The 25,043-nt window shown below is 36.3% G+C and overlaps 1 protein-coding gene across 2 annotated transcripts in view; it reads right to left on the minus strand.

The window, feature by feature from the left end:
- Positions 1-25,043, minus strand: part of LOC145993891 (PR domain zinc finger protein 15-like) — a 128,860-nt gene that overhangs the window by 44,613 nt on the left and 59,204 nt on the right. For both annotated transcript variants that reach the window (XM_083129780.1, XM_083129781.1), the window contains exons 10-14: positions 17,631-17,813; positions 13,277-13,412; positions 7,731-7,978; positions 5,588-5,741; positions 789-937 (exon numbers count right to left, since the gene is read on the minus strand). In XM_083129780.1, coding sequence (XP_082985906.1) covers positions 789-937; positions 5,588-5,741; positions 7,731-7,978; positions 13,277-13,412; positions 17,631-17,813 — 870 coding nt within the window. The remainder of the gene's footprint in view (positions 1-788; positions 938-5,587; positions 5,742-7,730; positions 7,979-13,276; positions 13,413-17,630; positions 17,814-25,043) is intronic.

Genomic DNA, 25,043 nt, shown 5'->3' on the forward strand with positions numbered 1-25,043 from the left:
GCCTGTAAAATGGATAAACGTAAAAAAAAAATGTGGATACCCGTAAAACGGATAAACAATAAAACTGTGCAGATAATGCACACATTTGGATATTGGGACATTTGGATAATCCAAATATCTGAATATGCAGATAATCTGCATATTGGATAATTCGATAATCCATATCTTGGATAATTCTGATAAACTGAATACCCAGTACATCTGGACAGTTTGGATATCTGGATTAAATTTTATCCTGATTTGGCCATCCCTAGTTTCAATATAAGTTCAGAATATCATCTTACCTTAACCATACTGGAGGGATTATTAATAGGGCTAAGCCGATACAGATGCCAGTTGGAATTTCATTTCCAAACAGATCTTTCATGGGATCTGCAAAAATGCCACACAACATTTCCACAGAGTCCAATTACTGGCATATTACAAATTGTGCAAAATTTGAAAATTCTCTTCGTATTTTCTGATGTAAGTCTTGAATAATTTAAAGCCAATCTCTTGGTAAACCGATGCATATAATTGCAGTGGAATACTTGCACACAAACACAAATCAGTTGTATCTAAAGATATCTGTTTGGTGGTTACATGGAGATAGATAATTCATTCTAATGAGTTCCACAAAACAATGTACTGAACTGTTTTTAATTATTACAATTCTCAAGCATTGGTGTTGGTGCAAAACTTTAAGAGTATCAACATCGGTATGGGATCGGTTCAGCCCTAATTATGAATGAAAGATTTATGCAAGTAAAAACTTAAAAGTGCAAAATCATTATTAAAAACATACTTACTGCTCTGTAGTAACTTTTTCCACATTCAAAACAATGATACTTGGGTTCACCATGTGTAAGTTCATGGCGATTTAATGTAAATGCGGATGGGAACTGTTTCATGCAGACCTCACACTGGAGAAACTTTTCCTCATTACAGGCATGAATATCTGGAGGGGGGAAACATAAACAGATAAGATAAGAGCATTAGAAAAATATGAGATTTCTAACAGTATGTTTTGAGTTGCTGTTTTAAGTCCACTTTATGCACAGTAAGGCTAATCAGGACTGGACCTACAGTTTAAAGTGGGATCTGAACCACTTGTGCCTCCACTGGGTATCGAACCCGGGACCCCTTGATTACAAGGCAATGATGCTACCACTGCGCCATCGGGGAGGCCCGTCTAACAGTATGTAATGACAGGGATGGAAACTGATTAAAGGATACAAATTACTGACTTAGCTGATCAATTTTATTACAGTCTATCAATACAATAAAATTTTAAAGAAGAAACTGGACTTTCATTAAAAAGGAGAAAAAAATAACTATTATCTGACATGCTACATCCTCATGGTCAGTCATGAGTAGGGGGCAGATTTATATGCACTAAAAAAGCCACAATATGCATGCAAATATGCACTAAAAAAGGCCAAATATGCACTAAAAAGTTTCAAAACAATCTAGTTTAAGAGTTTTTCTTGTACGTACGCATTGCTTGCATCGTAAAATTATTTCCTGTAGACAAAGATGAAAAATCTGTTAAAAATAAATTTGTGTGCATTCCATTCCACAAGGGATTCTCACATAAAATTGCTAAAATTTTTAGAAGATTTAATTTCAAAATTGTTTTTAGATCACCAAGAAATTTGGAATGTACATTTAATGAATTCAAAATGAGAAACTCTCTACCAGATGTGGAAACCACAGGAATATATAATAAAAGTTGTTCATGTTCAAAGGATTAAGGACAAACAGCAAGGAAAATGGCAATAAGATGACATGAACACGATTTGGACATTATAAATCTAAACCAAGAACAGGTTTGTCAGCTCACATCATCGAAGAAAAGCATTTGATTAAAAAGAGAAGGGTTTTAAAAAGATTGACGGGAAACATAGAGTTGAATGTCTGGGAAGCTTTGTTCATTGCAGAAGAACACTGGAATAAATTAAATAATGAAAATTGTAACATAGATCCAGTATGGAGTTTTCTTTTTCACAAATGGAGTAAGCTACCATCTTTAAAATTTAATGCAACAGAAAACATCAAGAGACTTTGTGAAAACAATGATGAATTTGAATTACCTGATGATATTTAGGATTCAATTTTAAATAAAAAAAATAATGTGATCAATTTTTTTTATCTGAAATAAAAATAAAACAGACTGCTTCTTTTCACAGTTAAGTTGCTATATTACAACAATGTAACATTGACAACATCCATTATATAACAGATTCTTTTTGTTATAACCATTGTTATAACTGTATCTTGAGTCAAAATGAAAATAAATGTCTGATGAAGGGAGCGTATGTTCTCCTGAAACGTCACAACGAAAAACTGTTTTCTTATGCTTGTAATAAGCGTAAACTACAGGAAAATAAACCTATTTTAAGGTTCTGTACACCTTTCATGCAAAGTGAATGTATCAGTAACTCACTGAACACAATTATAGAAATGAAAATGTGAAAAAATGTGCTATTTAGGATCACCAAAAAAAACTAATTTACAAATGTTTTTCGTTTCATGTAACAAAAGTATTATATTACATGCACTCCTTTGTCTGGAGGCTCACTCTTAAAACTGCAATATTGCAATTATAATAATATACGTATCTTGTTGGAAACACTATGCTCTTTTCGTTGCATTAATCAATCTTATTCTTTTACATTAGCAGTTCAATACACAAGTTTTCGGGTAGCAGACTCTTGCGATTGTCAGAAAGTAAGCCTTTGTAATTTGAAAATGTTCTTTCCATTTCACAAGATGGCACTGGACAGTGTTTGTTCGTTTCATTTCTTGCATTGATATCCTGATGTAAAATAGATTTTTCTGTACACAGAAATATCAAATAAATAAATACATTTCAGTTGTGGAATACCCAGGCAAATTCTGGATAGGTTCCCTCTGCAACACTGAAATCGCCCGTCTCAGGAACTGCACTCTCCAATTCAACTATCTCAACTTCTCCTAGTATTATTTTCTTTTGAACAATATCGAAAAGAGATTGGATGAACAAAGAAAGAAAGAAATCTAATCTTTGTCCGTTGAAAACTATCAACGAAATTTTACCATACTTTTAATACTTCATTTAAGATTCAGATTAACTGCATTTTCATTCAAATTAACACAATCGTAAATGGTGCACATGGTACAACTACAGACATACCACAATGGTCTGGATGGCCTATGGTTCGGAGATTCAACCTGCAAACACTAAGAATGTGAATCCATCACCTTAACTGGCTATTCAAAGGAAATAATGCTGGATTGCTGAATTTAACGTGCGGTTCTGGTGGCGATAGAGTTCACACCAAAATAAAGGTATTATAGACAGATATTGAACTCGGGTAGCAAACGAATCTCTGGTTCTCACCTACCGTAATATGGGAGTCGAACAAATGCTATTTGTTGCGTCAGATTTAATCGAAAATAATGCACAACAATAGACCAAAAAATAAGAAAAGCATAATTTTCTTAACATAAATTGTGATGCAGGTTATATACAAGATATAATTGTGACAATTTTCCTTATCAAAACCATAAGAACGGCATTAAATATATAAAATAAGTACACAAATCCCATCTTTCTCCTTCCAATTACTTTAATAATAAAATTAACACTTCAAATCGCTACTACTTTCGTGAAAATCAGTGTCCAGGCCTACCCAGGCAACAAATGTTTTCTGTTACCAAAAATGAAAGTTCTGTTTGAGCATGGCAAATTTGCATTTCGGCATTTTGGTACGCGCACACAGATTTATCAAGATGTCACATTAAGCTGAGTAAGCCCCTTTCACATGATCTTACTTTTCTACCTTTCTGTGCAGCTTTGATAATGAGCCTTGCCATACGATCTCAAACTGGCAAGTTCTTGGGTATGTACTAAAAACGATGATTCCCCCCTGCTACAAAATCATGAGACACGGCTAAAGTTTTTACATAACTTGACTGTTCGCCATGTCTGTTTAGGCTTATTTGGGAAAAGCATAATGGTTGCAAGTTTGTTTGGGTATTTGGTTTACTCAAACCACCTTTAGGCATAATTGAAGATCTTACAATTGTGATTTCAATGAGGCAATGCAAGTGAACAACAAATTTTCAATAGATTAATTACATTTTCGCTGTGCCTTTATCTTTATTTGCTGCTGATTCTGAACAGGTTGCTAGGAATGCTATTGGAGTCCCAGAACATACAGTAAAAACTGAAATATGAATGATATTTCCTGTCCAACAGTCTCATTTTGTTCAAAACTTTGCGAATTAGAATGTTTGGTGTATGGAAATGGGATCTCAGCCACTGTTAAATGTGCCCTTACTGGAGATCAAACCTGGGACACCTTGATTACAAGGTGACTTTTACATCAAAAAGCCCCTAAAGATTTTTATGGTTAAGAGAGATGTTTTACTCTACATCTCAACAGAAGAGATTACAAATACTTAGGTAGAAACTATAAAACTGTGAATTTACCACCTATATATTGCAACATGTATTAAGGCATCATGTGCTCTCTTGCTCTCATCACAGTGGAAGTATTGAGATCAGAACCACAGGGGCAAGTCACACTTGTCACTTTCAAATGAATTTACACCGAAGTGACAGGACAAGCTGCAATGTTGCTCGTCGTTTGTATGATAGTCAGACTGGACCATTTTCTCAACAGTGTGCATCATGCCACCTTGGTCTGTTGGTGGCACATGCACAGTGAACATTTTTTAACAGACCGGAAGGGCCCATTTTGCTTGTCACTTGGTGTGAACCCCCCCCCCCCCACCCTTTCTGTGTGTCACTTGTCACATCAGTCTGAAAGCTTTCTTAGAATGGAGCAAAATTATTCAACAGTCCCTTATTTGGAAATAACATATTGGTTTCGTGCGTGTTACTCACTATCTATAAACAAAAATACGTTAGAGTATTCAAATTGGTCTACTTACGCAAGTGAGTATGTATTCTTACGTGGACGACGTTTCGGAAGCTTTACTGCTTCCTTCCTCAGGTTGTCGTTTTCAGCTCGGAATATCAAGCCATGTCAGAGAAGTGTCATGTAAGGATACTGGGTGAAAGGTTCGGGTTAAAAACACTTCATAGTGCTTGACCTATACAGAATTAAAACCACTTTGCTAAAAACCCCTTAAAACTCACATTAAAACATGTAAAAACCACCGCTACGGTAAACTAGAGTGGTAAACTCTAGTTTACCGTAGCGGTGGTTTTTACATGTTTTAATGTGAGTTTTAAGGGGTTTTTAGCAAAGTGGTTTTAATTCTGTATAGGTCAAGCACTATGAAGTGTTTTTAACCCGAACCTTTCACCCAGTATCCTTACATGACACTTCTCTGACATGGCTTGATATTCCGAGCTGAAAACGACAACCTGAGGAAGGAAGCAGTAAAGCTTCCGAAACGTCGTCCACGTAAGAATACATACTCACTTGCGTAAGTAGACCAATTTGAATACTCTAACGTATTTTTGTTTATTTGGAAATATACGAGACAAATTCTGCCCTATAATGTAAACAAGGATGTACCTCTATTCTATGGTACCCCTAAAAAAATAATATACAATCACTAAGTTTAAGTCACAAGAAAAAGGCAAACTTACTTATCGATTTGTTACATTTGAATCTGGCACCACATTCCTGGCACACATATGGGTGTGTATGTTCCAACACATGTTGTTTGTAAGTACTGAGCTGTGAAAATACTGCATTGCAGTGATGGCATGTTGCATGGCCAGTTGTTTCGAACTGCTTCACCTGTAACCAAACAGGAGTACTTTAAATGTGAACAAACATCACATATATTCCAGATTAGAATGTCTAAAAAATGTAATATTCTTAAACGCAGTGGAATTTTGCAATATAATTAAAATTTTACAATCCTAATACATTAAAATTCTATGTCTTGTGTTTTTTCATTCACAGAGCATATTCGATAAGTAAAGTATATTCGAAAGGGACCAAGTATTCTGATGTGGAATAATACTAACAATATATCATCAGTTCATAATAAAATTGTTATTAATTTAACTGACCTGATATTTTGCGTTTGTGATTAAATGCAACAATGCTATCACATACTCATTGTTTTTATAAGTAGGTAGATAAAATTTGTGAACTTCGATTTATTCATAACATTCCTTTTGTGGCACAACTGTTATTTGAGTTTGAGTTTTTAAATGTGGGAAGGACTTTAGGAAAACCCTGTACTTTTGATTGACACAGAATCTATTAACGAAACAAAGTATCAAATACAGTACAGTACCAAACATAAAATCAGTTTTCAGTATACTCTTAATTTACTGTACCTTTGAGAAATGACTTCAACATCTTATTGTTCAGCCACATGCTTCCCCTCACCTCCAAAAAATGTTTCATCATCACCATGAGTCACAACTCTAACCCCTTGCTAACACTCTTGGCCTCCCCCATGCCATCATTCTGTGTAATACCAAAACAAAAATAGGTAGGAAACCTATGCCTTCAAGCCCTCAAGTTAACACCAGGTTTCTTTTGAAGTACTAAGTGTTCCCCTGTGCATAGCACCACGCCATGAAGGCGTATAGGGGGTGTGGGGGTAACGCCCCACACTTTCTTGATCCGGTCGTGAGTGGGGGTGATGTGATCAGCATCACGCCCCTGACCGCCTTTACCCCCCAGGGTTTCCCCCAGGTACCCATGTTATTCGACGCTGGGTGGGCACCGGGGCCGCTTCCACCGTTAGAAAAGTTCCCGGATTTGAACCGGCCGGGGATCGAACCCGGGACCTTGAGCATGGTAGTCAGACGCGTTACCGACTGAGCCACCGCGATGATGATAATTTTTCATGGATATTTAATTTTTTAGGTTCACTTAATATGGTCCACCATTCATATAAACAAAATTTGTAATGTACACTGCTCTCCATAAATTAAGCAACAAATGGTGATCATCCAATAGAATCAAACAAAAGGCCGGAGGGTGTACATATTTTATTTGTAACGAAAGTGACCGTTGTCTGACACTAATAAGGGATATGATCCCTAACGCATTCGTTGCTTTCTTTCAGCGTGCCCACCACTCTTCTTCTCTTTTCTCCAACTGTTTTCTCTTGTACCTCACATTTTCTTGTTGTTGCTTAATTTCTGGAGGGCAGTGTATTTGGGCCAGGACTAGTAATTTAGGTTCACTAGAGCTGAATATTCACTATAAACAAGTTTATTACATCCAAAGTTGATTGTACTCACTTATCCACTTTTTAATTTTTTATTTATTATTATTTTATTATTAATTTCGGTGGCCAATGCCGCTATCTTCTTGGGAACTTGTTCTACTATTAATTGGCAAACTTTTGTTGTGTATATTTCTGCAGCAAGCCACTAGTGCGTTATTGTCTGCTTCTCCTTGATAACTAAAAAATCCATTGGCAGATCCAGTAATGAAAAACCTAACAGGTGGATAAAAAAAAGCACCATCGGACTTGCCAAAGTTGACAAATACAATAGCCACATGAATTATCAGCAAAACAATACATGTCAAAAGATAGCCATGAAATAATACAAGATACAAGTTGCTGAGACAACAGTGGAATTGGTCGCTGGTCGCTGTTGCGAAATTAATAGAACAAAAAAAGGTTGATGAATAATTTAGAACTTCCTTTCAGTATATTAATAAAGTAGTATACATGACATCATTACTCGATAGCACACACTCATCTGTTAATTATAACAATGACTTACTGAAACAATGGACTGCTGCTCTACATACCTGGCCACAATACTGCTCATGCGTCTCCAGACTCTCTGGACTTCTCAAGGCTTTGCCACATATTTTACAGATGTGCGAGTCAGAGTGAAGTGGAATATGTCTCTGAAGATAACTTTGCCGAAGGAATTCTTTACCGCATATAGAGCACTTATACAAGGGCAACTCGGATTTCTTTTTTGTGCATTTGTGTGCCGTTAGAGCAATTTTTGATGAGTAACTTCTATGGCAGCAGCGACACGTAAACTCACCTAACATAAATAAATTGTTTCATTTTATTATTATTATTAAAAAACACTATTTTTATTAGCATAATTTAAATAACATATTTTAATGACACATTGCTATTATGTATTAAAATTTTGCACTGTCATGGTTCCACTCATTTTGCCAAATCAATTCCTTGACTTTTCCAGGTTTTCTCAAATAACGTTCCAGACCATTTTATTAGGCACCTCCAGAAAGTAAGTGTCCCATTCACCCACAGGTGGCAGGCCATGCGTATTGAAACCGGTTTTGCGCATGCATGAGATGCCCATTATCTGGCTAGTGAATGTCCTAGAAGATGCCTCCCGAAAGTCCTCAGTAGCATCGCCGTAGCGATGAAACATGGCAGCTCTTATTCCATCTCCCGCCGCATGCCAGATTCGTTCGGTGATCAAGTTCTTGAACGCACAAAACATACAGCCGATAGAAATTCATCGTCAGCTCTGCCAGGTGTATGGCCCAGACGTCATGAGCAAACAGAATGTGCGTCGTTGGTGCAGGACATTTACTGAATGCCAGCAAAATGTGCATGACGACGAGCGCAGTGGATGGCCATCGGCCGTTATGGACAAGCTTGTGGAGCAGGTGCAGCAGCTCATATTGGAGGATCGTCAAATCACGATTACGGAACTCAACAGCCATTTCCTGCAATTTCTCGGTCATTGTTCTATGACATTGTTACCAAATGCATCCTGTTCCGGAAATTGTGTGCCCGGAGGGTACATAATTCCAGCGGGAATTATGTTGACAAGTAACTGGACAAGTGCAGTATCTGTGGCAATAAATCATTGAATGAAATAATGTTTCCTTTTTGTGCACGAGCCCAGGGAAACTTACTTTCTGGATGCACCTAATATAATACATTATTAACATACTAATGTGAAAACTTGTCAAGGTTAAGTCTTTAACTTTGCATGCTAGTAAAAATGAATGAAGTTTATTCAATATCGCTGAAAATTACAAAATAATTTTAGGCAAAATCTAGAATCAAGAAACTTGTTGCAGAAAAATATGAAATGTATTTTTTTCCGTGTCTAATCCTGGCAAACACAAAAACCATCCAATTTCTCTCACTCTTCCAGGACTTTAAAGGTTCATACAAATTATCTTGTATGCTGCATTTCCCTGACTTTTCAAGGTTTTCCACGTCAATGGTACACCTGACTCTAGTAAGTTGTGTCAGAAAGTATGAAATTTACTGATTCACTTGTATGCTAATACATTTTTGAAGTGATTGAAATGTGCATAATTATTTAATACTACGACCAAGACATAATAATTGGTAATCTATCAGCATTGCTCAATATAGGCACATTTGTGTATCACTATAATTGCTGATAATTTTATCAGTATATTTCTGTAAATGGGCTATAACTGAGTGTAAATTCTGTCATTTCACAGATTGTTCCTACCTGCACTAATTAAAAACTGTATTTTTTATTTGCAGCAACTAACCTCTTTATTATTAGACACATTGACACCATTTCACATGCAATGTAATGAATGAAATGCAATGCCAGTTGATATTTTTATTTGAAAGTAAACAATTTAACAATTTTCATGTAGCTTTGTTTGTTGACAAAAAAATTGTACCCTGTGATTCTGTCTAATTAATAATAATTAGCAATGGATATGATCAGAGCATGGAACTTGATGTTATACAAAATAGCAGTTTCCCTCACATTTCTGCCACTTTTGGCTAATCACGAAGATAAGGATGAACAATGGTAAGATGAGATGGTTGAAGGGACAATCACAAGCATATAGGGATGACCCAACATGAGCCCCACAGTGGATTATGCTGACTAAGTCCAGATACAAAAGCTTCGCCATTTCGCAAAATACAGTCCAGGGTGTACTACGTGAAATGGTCATCTCCTATCACCTGTTTCTAATTTGAACAGTAGAGGAAAATTATAGTTTCAATAATGACCATTTTTATTTCTATTTGAGCACATGAAAGGAATACCTTCTGTGTGTAATCTGCAATATTAAAGCAGTTAGCCTAAATGTTATATTAGTTGACAGTTGTGACATTTTTCTACGCGGATTAATAGTAAAAGCATTAAATTATATTACCGCGTAAAAAACCTCACAGTTTTCCTCATTTGCTTCGGTACGCATTTCGTCAGTCTCTTGTTTAACATTCTAGTTGTTTGAATCGCCACCAGAGGCCCTCAGTTTATTTACTTGTTTCTGCGATTACGCATAGACTCACCAGTTTTTCGGAAGAACACAGGACGCGTTGGTCACGATATACATCCTCCTCCTCTTACTCGACCTTCAAGAACAGTGCGTGCGCTCAACTCCCACTCTCGGATCACGTCGAAGAAGTTCTTTTCAAAAGTAACTTTTTATCACGAACTTTGCGAATAGTTTGGCAATGTTAAGATGGAATAACTTGCGTGCCGTGTTTTAACAAGACAGCATTGTGATGTATACGTGAGAGAGTTGCTGCTGTGGGAAGGAATCAACGACATATTAGAACCATTCAAAGGTTTGACTGTTGCCCATTTTGATTCCTGTTTTCTCGAAGTTGCGTACGTATGGGACGAGTGTAATCGACGTAGATTGAGAGATAGAAAGAAGCTGTCATTAGGAAGTAACTTCGTGTGAACTCTTGTCAAAATGTCGATGTTGGAGCGATCGTAAAGTTTGCCAAATGGAAGATGAAGTTTGAACTATTCACCTTTTCTTCGCTGCTGAAACTTATCGATGTCTTTTTGGGGAGGAACGTGTTTGGCCAAGACAACGCATAGAGGGAAGACGATTAAATTGTGAAGTTACGATTCTACAAGGACCTACGCAGTCGAACGGCTTGTTGCTGAGGTATGTACTTTTACGTTATTGTTGGTAGTGAATAACGAAGAGTTATTGTGGAATGAAGAATTATTTGCTCGTGTGAATTATTGTGAGTTATTGGAAGGAGTACGAACGAAAGGGTTGAATTTTTCTCTTCGCAACTGTCAAGTCGAACATTGTCGTGATTGGCCCAGAGTAACGAGATGCGACGTTTTGCTCCCCTTTGCCCACTTTTGTATAATTTGGCGAACTACACGTGTACAGTATTATCGTAGTGTTACACTTTATAATTATTGAAGAAACATGTTCGCTACGAGTCTCTAAAAAGGAATTCAAATGCACATACGTACGTTCATGTGGTTATGTTGGGAAGGAATAGATATGCAACGTACCTTTGAAACACCTTGTAAGAGCACCAAGGAATTAAGATTAGGATAATGTTGTTTAAAGGCCAAAAATTCAAGATTAGATCTTCATAGCATAAAAATAAGATTTTTATAAAAATCTCGGCTAATCTAAATTATTGTCAAATTGTAGTAATGGTTTAATATGGAACACGTTAATGTCATTTCACTTGGAAGTAATTTTAAGAGATATATCTAATCAATTGTTATATTTTCGTGAAGGATTGAACTATTAAATGGACGCCGGTTTGTCTAATTGTTGTTATATTACTGTACTTATTGTTGGGAAATCATAGTCATTCTCGTTGCGGGACTATTATAATAAAACTTGACCACGTGTCGCAAATCATAAATTGTTGTTACCTAATTGTCCTAGAAACTATACTCTTGATTAAACTTTGGTAATTAGAATTGTCAAGACATTACATACAATTATTGACCATCAATCTTTTATTTTGATCAGACAATTAAAGCTTTGACTAAAAACGAACCAAGTTGGTTACTGATCTTGTTAGTTGTAAGTCACGTAATTTGAATTGTACGTATTTGGACACGGAACGAACACTCAACTTCTCTTCCAGATTAAAGTGCCTTTTTTGAGAAACTAGCATCTCCTCGCATTAATACTGTTGGTATTCTCTTTAGTTTAATCAATTGGGTTGTCCCGATTTGTGGTTCTCTTACGAGACTGAGGCGACTGTAAAAACACGTCATTAGCTTCAAACAAAATGACTTTTGTAATTGTTGAGTTTGGGTAAGTTTAATTTTAATTCCCCGGCCTCAGTTCACGACTTCCCCTTTTAATATTATTTAATTACCCACCTAATCTGTTACACAGTCAAACAAACTACCAAATTTGAATAATTTGCATAGTTGTTAAAAATCCAGTTGAAATGATTATATTGAAATTTTAACACTGAAAACAATCATATATTTTTTTGCTTAACCCCGTAAGTATGGAATTTGTTGAACAAGTCGCTACTGGAAAATGTAGATTTTTTTGTCAAATTCAGTATATTCAATATCCACATTGTGCTGCTGCAGTGCGGAATGCGTATATATACACTTTATGTTTGTTTCAACTGTATTCAATTTACTGTGGTGTATATAGTCACATAGATGATTCGTGAGATAGTTCTAGCTTTAGTAGAAACAAAAAATAGTAGCAAGAGAGGAAAATGACAAAAAAAAAATGAAAAGAAAGAAAAAGAAGGGAAGTTAGTTTCATCTTCTTTTCATCTTTTTCCTCTCTTGCTACTATTTTTTGTTTCTACTAAAGCTAGAACTCTCTCACCAATCGTCTATGTGACTATATACGGCACAGTAAATTGAATACAGTTGAAACAAACATAAAGTGTATATATACGCATTCCACACTACAGCAGCACAATGTGGAGGTCGTATATATACGCCATCCACACTTAAGGGGTTAAGTATTACATGTGACTCTACCTACCAGATGTGTTTCATCTATTCAGGTGTTTATATGCACATATTGCAGCATTGTCATTTCACATTCAATTGATAAGACTACTACCAACCATTTTAACATCATTAACAGGTTGGGTTCTGACATGTTTTACAAATGAAAGTGAAATCTGATTATCCACACTTTTGCTGTAATTTTATTTAGGTTATAAGGTTATTTATGAGTGTTCTTAGTGACTGTCCATTCATCAATTTCATCTAAGCATCACTCATTTTCTTCATCATGATTAGCCAAAAGTGGTAGTTTTTTAATTTTAATTTTAATTTTTGGGTGCATCAGCACTTAAAGGCTATTTTGCACCCATCATGTTGTACAGGGTCCAGCCCCTTACCTTACCTAAATTAACTGTAATGCCGTTTAATAAAATATTAAAACATTCTGACTTCGGTTAAAAGCTGAGGCTGTAAATGGGCACTCAGCACACACATGGACAAAACACAAACACCAGATCCTCGTTAAATTGCAAAATGCAGTCCAGGGTGTACTATGTGGAAGTGAGGTTGACAATTGGGTGTCCTATGTGGAAGGATCACTCCTTACACCCCCAAAAGTAGTAATAAATTAGTGACAAAACTTTGGTAATTCACCTGTATGCTTTGCAATGTGTCTTTTCAGTAACTTCTTCACTGTAAAAGTCTTGGAGCAATGAGGACATGGAAGAGGGTCTGCCGCCACTTCCCCAAAGCAGGAGTGTGTGAGCAGGTTTTCTTTCCTGGCAAACACCTGCAGAGAGAAGGATATATATTTAATGGTTATACATTCTTACCAATAATGTACTATTAATCTCATTTGTTATTCTTTAGTATTATTATTATTAATATTATTAACAACAACATCAGCAGCTCAGTGGCTGAGCACATTAAGTGGAGCACTTTTTATCTTGCCACTGGCATGGGTATGAGTGTTCCTTGTGTCTGTCCATTCATCAATTTCATCTAAGCATCACTCATTTTCATCATCGTGATGAGCCAAAATTGGCAGAAAAGTGACATATAATGTATTTAGTATATTAGTATTGCAAATGGGGAATTGATACTGATGCCAATACTTGCATGTTTGAATGAATGAATGAATGATTTGCTTTATATTTGCCTATATTCCTAATAAATTTTGACAAATTGCACGGCTCTGCAATATTTTTTTTACAGAAACAAAAGTGGCATTCTTTGTAGATTTTGGGGTGCTGAATTCGGCAATGACATCATCTTTTTTGATTTTACATTTTTCAGGGGACCAAGGTGAAAGAACATAAAATTCAGGAAAATCTAAAATCTGGGAAAAGTTTATAGCATTTTTTCTCTATTGGGACCATGAAGATTGAATGTATAATGTGCAAAAATGTAAAGCTGGAGAACGTAAAATTGAGGTTCCACTGTCCACAGTGACCAATACATTGCATATTATGTCAGTACTACTTTCCCCGTATAATTTTTCAACAAACTTGCTTTCTATCGAAAGCTAGACCGCACCCAAAAAAAAAGTTGCAGCATTATATTCATGTTTGTCAAAACACATTTCCAATTTTATATTGAATTGATAGTTTATCAGTAAAATTTACATCAGTACTTTATCAGTAAACCCAGAACCACTCGGACCAGGAACAAGAGAAGGAGAATTCAGCTACTGGGGAGATTTTACCTTCAGGAAATCTATAGGACAGCGTTTGACGATCTGTTTTTGACCCCCAGAAGAAAACACGATCATATATATTGGGGTTTGGAAACCACTGACAAAGTAGGTATGCTCTTGAATTGCCAATTATCTTTCATTGGCTGGACAGGAGCAGCACAGTTCTCACAACCACATTAAAAAAAAGGGGGGGGGGGTAGTGCAGTGACAGGTTCAAAACTAGTCATTTTTAAATGACCTTAGAGAAGACAAAGAAGATGTCGCAACACTTTCAGATCAATTGTGGCAAGTACTGTGGTTTCTGCATGAGGAAGGATAGGGTAAGAGACGTATCAAACAGGCAAGAACTAAATAAGAAAGAAAAATCAAAGGAAAGCAATTTTGGACACCCTGTATATAAAACTCAAAAGTAATGTTCGTGTCTGGTGTTACCTTTCTCCCTACGCTCTTTTGGAAGGGCAACACCCACACAGTCCAGCCATTTGTCTACCAGTGTTAAGGAGGGTTCAATGCAATCAAAGTGCAAAAAACCAGGGTGCACTGGCTGAATAAAGTATAAAAATACTAAGGCTAAACCAATACTAATGTATTGGTATTACAATATCAGTCGATACAAGTGTTATTGGAATCAGAAAATCATGGTTAGAATTTATTGATCAATACCGGTTGATACTTTTCCAGAGTTTGGGTCCTTTGCAGGGTCCTTAAATAATTTTGTAATCAAAGGACAGCTATTTTAATGTTCTGATGTAAGTCTTGAATATTTTAAAGCAAACTTCTTTTGAATTAATGCATATAATTGCATATTAATATTAATCAATAATGTAAAAAAAAAAAAAAATTCAAGCATTGGTATCGGTTCAAAGTGTTAGTTATTAGCTAAGCCCTTGAAAATACAAATTAGAGGAATGGAATTTGACAATGTGCACAAATTTCCTGCCAAAATAACCAGAATACTTTTATCCAAGTGTCAAAATCCTTGTGCAGGATTATAATCCTACTATACTTACCAGTAACATTCTTCATATGTATCATTGTCTCGGGAGAGTCAAAAAAAATGGTGATACATACATAATATATTCCAAAGAGGTATTTTTTCTGCGAGATGGATTTTTATTGTTCTAGGATTAATTTCTGTGCTTACAGCTACCATTCATTTAGGAACATGTAGGTCTAGAGGTAGCAGTAGATGGATGGTGGCACAGACCACCAAAATTAACTGAAGAACAGTAAGTATCAATCTTGCATAAAAAGTAAGCACCTCCAGAGTATATATGTACTCTTCATGCATTTTAAAACTAGATATCTACATTTGAATGAGATTCCGTAACTTTTCCATTTATGAATAACTAATCTTATGCTTGAACTTTGCATGTTGATCAAATAAATCAACACTCCTGAAAAGTGATGCCAAAAAAAAATCAAATAAAAGAACACTATCTGAAATATGCCCCCAAAAATGAAAGAGATAGGGGGACAAAATGAAATGTGCTTTCAGTTTTCAATACCGGTATGCACAAAAAGATTAACTTGCCTGACTTTCCTGGTTATTGAAAGTCATTATAAAATTTCCCTTCTTTTCCATGACCTTCTTGATTCTAATTTGAGTGATTCAGCCACTTTAGGCCAACTGTAACGATGAGGATGAGTGGTGATTAGATGAAATTGATGAAGGGACAGTCACAAAGAAAACCCATGTTCATACCAGGATTCAATCACTTAACATGCTTTGACACCTAGCTGGCTCGTAAATGAATAGTGTTTATTTATTATTATGTTCCTTCCACCAACAGCTTTCTGGCATTTGAGACTGTAGTCTGCTACTTCTACCTTTCAAATAGTTTCTCAATTGTCCTCACAATGCTGGGTCAATAGTGTTAACCATTTGACTATGCAGGAGCTCTGATACTACATGGGCGAACGAGGAGAGTGTGTTTTTACCGTTTTGAATTTAAAAATTTTTACGTTTTGACTTTTAAATACTTGCAATGGTTTTTAAGAAGAATGAATAGGGGCAGGGAAGTTTCATCAAGACATGGGCAAGTTTTTAGCAACCCTTTTTTTACCAAATGAAACCACTGACCATATTCCTTGTTCTACACTAATTTGATGCAGCAAGAAGTGATAACGCTAGCCAAGGAAGTAACCTGAAGAATGGAGCAGTCGACTCCCGAAACATTGTTTTGTAAGTGGAACATACTCACATGACGTAAGTAAACTGCATTTGGTATTTTATTAAATACTTATTGTTTTACATAGTAATTCGCACATGCACAAAACATGACGGAGCTCTGAGCAATTTCCATACATATATTTTTTTGCACCGTGTGTTCTGTAGATTTTGTACAAGTGTATTAAGATTAGATATGAGTCTGTGGCACTGAAATGGTGAGTTGCACCACAGAAGAAAATATGATTTTATATGTACATTAAATTTCACAAAAGAAATTGCACCTGGTTTTAGTTTAAAAATTCACTTGATTTATGAAACACATTTGTCCTCTTTCTTCCCAGATAGATTTATAAAAGGGTTAATAATTAAGTCGGCCATTATTTAACTTCACCCCTTAATATGATGCAATTTTATAGGGATGGAGAAGATAAATCTGTACTCAACAAACGATGCATGGACATGGACTTTCCATGTGTTTTCATTAATTAATTTCATCTTATCATAACCAAACCTAGGAGTCGGGGTGGTCTAGTCGGTAGAGCATCTGACCCAGGGTGGGTGATCTAGAAAAATATTTTCTCCCTGCATAAACTGACTCTGGGACTCACCCAACTTCAAATAATGGGTACCTGGGAACAGTGACCTGAGTGTGGTGCTGATCACATCACCTCCAACATCTATAGAATGTGTGGGGCCCTACCCCCACCCTCATATGCCTCATTGCATGGTACAAAGTGCACAGGGAACTTTACTTTTTTTTTGTAACTAAAAAATAACAAAAATATGAATAAAATATGCAACTTGTTTCTGCAACAAGTGGCTGCGGTGGCTCAGTCGGTAACGCATCTGACTACCATGCTCAAGGTCCTGGGTTCGATCCCCGGCCGGTTCAAATCCGGGAACTTTTCTAACGGATCAAGAAAGTGTGGGGCGTTAATCCCACACCCCCATACGCCTTCATGGCATGGTGCTAAGCACAGGGGAGCACTTTACCTTTACCTTTTAACTTGTTTCATCACAACATAAATTTCTATTCACAGGCACTATATCATTCTCAATGTCATTTGCAATGTCATCAAAAGCATTACCCTACTTGTCACTTACAATTAATACATGATATAATATTGCATATTACTTACAGCAAAGCAGGAAACACATGTGAATTCTCCTGTGTGTTTTCGTAAGTGACGATAGAGATACTCAGACTTGTGGAACTCTTTATTGCATATGTCACAGTTGTATGGAGGCCCTATTGATAAAGGATCACCTGAATGTTCCCCACCAGAGTCATCTTGGGTTTTCACAATGAGCAAAGTATCATCCTAAAAATAAAGTTAACGTAAGAACCTAGATAACAGGATCACTATCAATACAAGTAATGAAAAAAGTGAAGATAATGCCTACAGAACCCAATTCTTCAACTGTTATTTGGGATGAGCTGATATTGTCATTCCAATACCAAAACCATGAATGTGTAAATTTTGACTTTTTCACCTAGTGCAGTTTATAACTACATTTTGTTGATAGATTCCTATGCTAACTTATATGACCTAATAAAAATTCATAAGTAGGTATTCATTTTACTGAAAACGACATTTATCCAAATATTAATTTTTTTCTTCTAGATTTAGTACATTCCTGGTTTTGGTATTGGAATGACAATATGACATATACTATTAAATATTTGCAGATTTATGTTTGCGCATTGCACAACTGAATCCAATTGTGCAATGCGCAAACACAGATCTTCACGAACGTAATACTTATACCGGGTTTACAGCTTATGAATAACATATACCACTTTGGATGGATACCCATACAGATGATGCTACTTTTACCAATACTGATACTTGAAAATTGTCACAAAGTTGTTGAAAATATTGTAGTAGGGAGGGGAGGGTAATTAAAAATTAAGCATTTCAAGAATAAAAATTAGCAATTTCTAGCATTATGAAGGCATTTTGGGATGGAAGTAATATTTTTGAATGAAGAATTAGATGGTAAAATATGACCATGTTGATTGATTGATTGATTTAGTTTATTTTACTTCGCGTTTTGTGCCTCTTGGCTAATTTGCGAAGATGGGGATGAGTGATGAAATGATGAAATTGATGAATGGACATTCACAAACAACCAAGCCCGACCAGGATTTGAACCCGGGACCCTTGGCATCGCAGCGCGGTGTGCTAACCACTCGGCCACAGGGTCGGGCAATATGACCATGTTGACTGGTGGATTCTCTAGATTTTTCCAGTTTCATTTCTTGAAATATACAGCGGAACCCCCGATTTTACGTTCCCGGATTTTACATTTTCCCGCATTATACATTCAATCTTGATGGTCCCAACATGGCAAAATGCTATAAAATTTTCCTCGATTTTATATTTTCCTGTATTTGAAGTTTCTTCAGTCTGGTCCCCTGAAAAATATAAAAACGAGGTTCCACTGTAATGCATTTTATCACATTTGTAAACTAAACAAAATTAGAAGTGAAGAAATCCAAAATAAATGGAAGGTCGTAGTAATGGTGGAAGAAATTAAAAAAAATATCGGTTAAAATGGAATCAACATGTTCTGAGGATGCCAGATAGCAGTTTGCATTGAAAATTATTACATTAAAGGCCCAAATGAAAAATAAATATAGGAAGACCACATTGCAGATGGAACAATCAATATTGTAATCTCAGAACGGGCTTTGGTTACCCAGACCTGCAAGAGGAAAAGTAAAAATCTACCATCTCTACTGAGAGATATCAACAGACATATGTTACAATGGGCAGGGGAACTTCTCTCACATGAGATAATCGGGTAGGAAATTTAAACTCTGAGAAAGTGTTATGCAACTTTTTTTTCAGACTCCATTAAGTGGCCAGACTGCAGAAAGCATTAGTTGGCATCAGTAATTAAATTTTAACCAATACCACCGGTATCAGTATCGGTATCTTAAGTAATTTTGAAGTTCTCATTGGTTATATATATATATATATAAGCAAAGACACCTGTGGTTTCCTGTTCTTGTTCATGACATGTCTGCACTACAAAGGAGTGCCTACTTTAGGTCTTAATGTTCATGCATCAATGTTAAAACTAACATTATTCTTTCTTAAGTTAAAATGTAATGACTAGTGCTAGGAAGTTGATGAAGTCATATTTTTTTCTGGCCCTTGGAGACAAAGCTAAACCTCATAGCAGACTGTTTCCCTTCAGTTAGAACCAGTAAAAATTGTCTTTACTTTGCATTTTACAGCCTTTTTGGCTTTTAAGTCATTTAAGTAATTTTTGTTGAATTTTTAAACATTTTGTAGGTTTCTATTTGCTCATTCATTTGTGAATTTTAAATGCAATTGTTACCATAACTTACATATGTAAATTTCCTAATGGTCAGTGCAAAAGTACAATACATATTACTGAAATCTTGGACAATGGATTAAATAATTAATTGTGGTAAATTTATTTTCCTCCAGCAAACTATACAAAACACAACTGTATTCTCAGATGCTGTATCATGAAAGGCCCACTCTGAAAGTAGGTGAATGGCTTATTCAGAAAAACCTTGTGGTGTATTTTATGTAACCTTGAAGGGAAATGAAGAAAACTACATTAACACTTAAGATTTTTTCTTTTGCCTCGGTGGTTTAAACCACCAAACAGTGAGTTTTATTGAATTATTCAATAACTTTCTTTTAATTTATGGAAAAATTAAGCTGTCATTTTAAGAGTGAAAATTATTTTTATGTAATTTCAAAATAATTTTATCGTTTAAAACGAAGTATTTCTGGCTGATAAGTTACAGAAATTTGTAGTAATATGCAAGTTGGTTGCTTTTTATTCACCACCATTGGTCCCTCCCTCCCAGCACATGTGTTAGCTTCAATGTCCGTATTTTCTACATGTCAAAAATAGAACGTGTGTTTGAACAAGAAATACATATATTGCATGACTGACATTAAAATAAACAATGTTGTAAATATGCGATATAAAGAAAATAAAAATAACAACTTACAACCGAGGTCTATTTTCTTCAATGGATAATATACTGTCTAACGAGTCATCTTCGTCATCATATTCAGGATCAGATTTGGAATTATTGCCAAGGTTGATGATAAATCATTTGGCAGCTGACTTCCCCAATCTATTCATTTCCCAGAATGCTTTTTCTTCACTTTCCACCTGACAAATACAATCATGCCATTTCTTTGGGGTAACAGTCTTAAGTCTTTCCAACAACAAAAGCTTTACATCTTGTAGTTTGAAGCATGTATTGTGTGTTGCAAGATATAATTTTACTTCGCTCCAAATTAATTCTATTGGTAAGGTGGTAAACACGAAACAGCATGCTCATGGTCAATGGCAAATTTGTCGATTTCAAGTATGTCATATTACTTTTGATGATGCAAGCAATTCAGCCTTTAGCAGATTGACTTCATGGGAACGTTTTTGTCTTTCAGCCACTCACAAATGTAGTCTTTTCTCCAGCTGTTGGAATTCTTTCACATTTTACACTATGGTATGGAGCACTGCCCATTACAATAACAGACTGGTTTTAACTGCAGTTGGCTCTGAGTTGAATGGACATGTTTTTGCGCAGTGAAGTGTAACGGAATGGGAAACAGTGTTGTGCAGTGGCACCTGGCTATAGGCATGTGGAGCGGCAGGTGGAGGCCCAAATCGGGGCAAGCGTGAGGGCAGCTCCCCACTAAAGAAGTGCGTTTGCTTTTTGTTATTAGTGTTGAGTGGCTTGGAAGATAATCCTGGCCCCTGCAACATCAAGGATGTCATGACAAAACTTGACTCCATGGATGAAAAACTTAACTCAGTGACGAAAGATACGGCCCTGTTGAAGGGTGAAATATCCAAACTCACAAAGGAACTGAATAACACGAGACAAGAAAATGACAGGCTTAAGCAACAAGTGCTAATGAACGAGGACGTTATAGAAAGATTGGAAAGTCAATCAAGAAAAATTAACCTCGTTTTCTACAACATAAGGGAGGAACATGAGGGGACATGGGCCAGAACAGAAGACTTGGTAAGGAAGTTTTTATCAACGGAAATGGGAATCGAGACTGATGATTTCGACATTGACAGAGTGCATCGTCTCGACAGGCCAAACGGACAGACCCAGTCAATAAATGTAAATTTGCATTTTATAAAAGGAGGGAGGAAATTTTATTGAACAGTTATAGAACCAAGAATACAACAGTCTATATCCAAGAAGACTTCACGTTCCGAACTCAAACAGTACCTTAGAAGCAAAGGCTTGTGGTCAACGTGCTAAATTGTAATATAACAAGTTACTCATAAATGGAATACCATATACTTTGGAAGAACTGAAATCCCCTAACAATGTCGTCAAAACCAATTTACGAAAGTTTCAGAAACACAAGTAAATTTGGCAACAACTTCGAACAAAGGACCCCAATCGTCTCCAGGAAAGAAGGAAGTCGTCGACCTTGGCGGAAACAGCAGGACTTCCCCACCCCTTCACACAGTGGACAATCGCAAGAGTCTGGAACTGCATCTGATAGAACGTGGAAGTCCAAAACCCCATGAGGTTTGGAAGGTGCATGCAGCTTCTATGGAAGGATGAAGACGATGACCGAATCTCGGATGAAATTTGGAAATCCCCACCCCTTCCCCAAGTGACATGGTAGCAGTGACAGCAACGGAGGCAACTCCCACAAACATAAACACGTAAGTTCTCAGACTAAAATATTTAGCATAGTGTATCAAAATGTTCATGGGTTGCGTACCAAAATGCAAGTGTTCTCTCAGAACAAATTATCTAAGAATTACAGCATTGTAGCAATTACAGAGACTTGGTTTAATGAAAACCATCCTAGCACGGAACTTTTTGATGATCACTATATTATGTTCCGATCTGACAGGACCGCGACTGACTCTGGGAAAAATCTGGGCAGGGGTGCTCTTCTGGCAATTTATAATAAATACGCAGCGATGATCATAGCCAAATTTAACGAGACCCTAACGTTGACTCATTGCTTGTGAAAATTGTAATTCAGTGACTGCCTACTTTTTACATCTGTATTGTTTACTTTACTCCATGCTGTAATGACAAGTCTTACAACTTATTTTATAATTTTCTTGAAAGGCATTGTAGATCCACACATAACATTCTCCTCATAGGGGATTTCAATATCCCTTGCATAACAAGCAGCGAATACAACCTCGTTACCGCCACCCCTGTATGTTGCGACTTATACAATCATATGTGCATTTTTCAATTACGCAGATTAAATAACATTCTAAATAGGAACGGTAAAACTCTCGATCTTGGGCTAACGAACATTTTTGGCATGCAGTTGACATGAGAAACTCGGCTACTCGTGTCCGAGGATAAGCATCATCCTTGTCTCGTAATTGAAATGAAGCACATAAAAAGGACACAGAGTAACCTTCCACCAAACAACCTCTCCTACAATTTAAAAAAAGCTGACTTTAACAAACTATACAACAAACTATTGGTCGTTAACTGGGATACACTAAAACTCTGTAATAACATAAACGAAATGACAGATATGTTTTACAATATAACATACGAAGCATTTGACGCGTGCATCCCCTTAAGATGCCTAAATGAAAACAAAACGTAGGTAACTCAGTTCATCATGCCAACAAATTTAAAGAACTCAGAAAAGCAATCAAAAAAGAAATATCAGCCGCTCATAATAATTACTTGTTGGACATCAAAAGCAATATTCAAAGTGACCCGTCATTTTTCTAGTCGTACATAAATCGCTACAGGCAAAATAAACAGTTTCCAGTTTCTTCAAACAATGAACCCAGACTAAACCTGAATACCGTTGTTGATGAATTTGCGATGTACTTTAAGTCTGTGTATGCAAACAATACGGCAAAGTACAACCTTGAAATCATGGCGGGGCACACAGAGTGCAAAACGTTAGATTCACACAATATTCAGATGATCAGTATGTCTGAAATTGAAGCAGCTGTAAAAAAATTAAAGCCAAAGAAGTCGGCGGGGCCAGACAAAATCCCACCCTACATCTTCAAAGGATGTGTAGACATTTTTAAAAATCCACTCTTTATTATTTACAATGCGATATTATCTTCTATGCAGTTTCCCAAACGGTGGAAAGTTACTGCTGTATATCCAGTACTGAAATCCTCGGAGAACAGAAACATACAAAACCATCGTCCTATAGCTCTTTTATCTGCCCCTGCTAAAATATTTGAGCAAATCTTCTATTGCCACATATATAACCATGTCAAAGAAACTTTTTCTGAATTCCAGCATGGCTCTCTGCCCAACTGCTCAATACAAACAAATCTTTGCGAGAAACTACATTACATAAGCACAGTGCTAGATGATGGAGGGGGGGCAGGTGGATGTAATATACACTGATTTTTACAAAGCCTTTGACACTGTAGATCATGATGTACTACTAAGTAAATTGGGAACTTTCAACTTTTCCCTTCCCCTCAGGAAACTTATGGCATCATATTTAATGAATAGAAAACAATATGTTTTGTATAAACGGCACACATCCAGCAAATTTCTAGTACATTCCGGAGTACCTCAAGGGTCCAACATAGGACCTATTCTCTTTCTTCTATTAATCAATGACTTACCAGAACATTTGATTAATTCTATGAAACTGTTATTTGCAGACGACCTGAAATTCTTTCAAATAATAAAAAATATTGAAGACTGTGTTTGTCTACAACAAAACAAATAGGTTGAGTGCGTGGTGCTTGTGCAATGGTCTTTCTCTGAATGCAGCAAAATGCTATTCCGTTACTTATTCTAAACAAAGAACGGTCTTAAATTTTCAATACAACCTTAATAATACCAATCTAAAAAAATCTGAAACGACAAAGGACCTGGGAATCTATTTTGACTCTAAGCTAACTTTCACTCACCATATTAACAAAGTAATAAGCAACGCTTACAAACTAATCGGGTTCATTATTAGAATGGGCAGAGACTTTCGAGACACCCAAACACTTAAGGTATTACAGATTACAGTCAACTCTCGATACAAAGACCATTCACAGTTCTTGGGAGAAGGGTCGTTATTTCGAAGGGGTCATTATTGGAATTTGCACCAATTTTCAGCTTAAACGGAGCTCAAACGCACACAAAGATGCCTAGGAGATGGTAACACCATTTATCCTGGTAGTTATACAACCGGTTATGCACAGGACACGTGTTGTGAGAAGGAAAATAGAACATGAAAACATTTTCACAAAAAAAGATTTAAAATAATGTTACTATCTTTCAATTGTGCACAGTCGTTGCTCTTCCAGGAAATTCTTACAATTCTAGTTCATGAGAAACCCGTTTGCACTGAGACTTATGGAAAGGAAAACAATCTCTCGCTTATTGCAAGCGAAACTCGAAGAATCTTGGCACCAGTCAGACTGGCACCAGCAAAAGTCGGGAGATAATCTGGCAGAATGAATGTTGGATTTTATATGGGTCAACTGGAGCATTGTCTGTTACAAGATTAACTGGTAAGATTAGATATCTCAGGAGAAACAACACAACATTTCTAGGTACCAGACAA

Source organism: Lepisma saccharinum, chromosome 10, assembly GCF_977018435.1.
Source record: "Lepisma saccharinum chromosome 10, izLepSacc3.1, whole genome shotgun sequence".
Taxonomy (NCBI): domain Eukaryota; kingdom Metazoa; phylum Arthropoda; class Insecta; order Zygentoma; family Lepismatidae; genus Lepisma; species Lepisma saccharinum.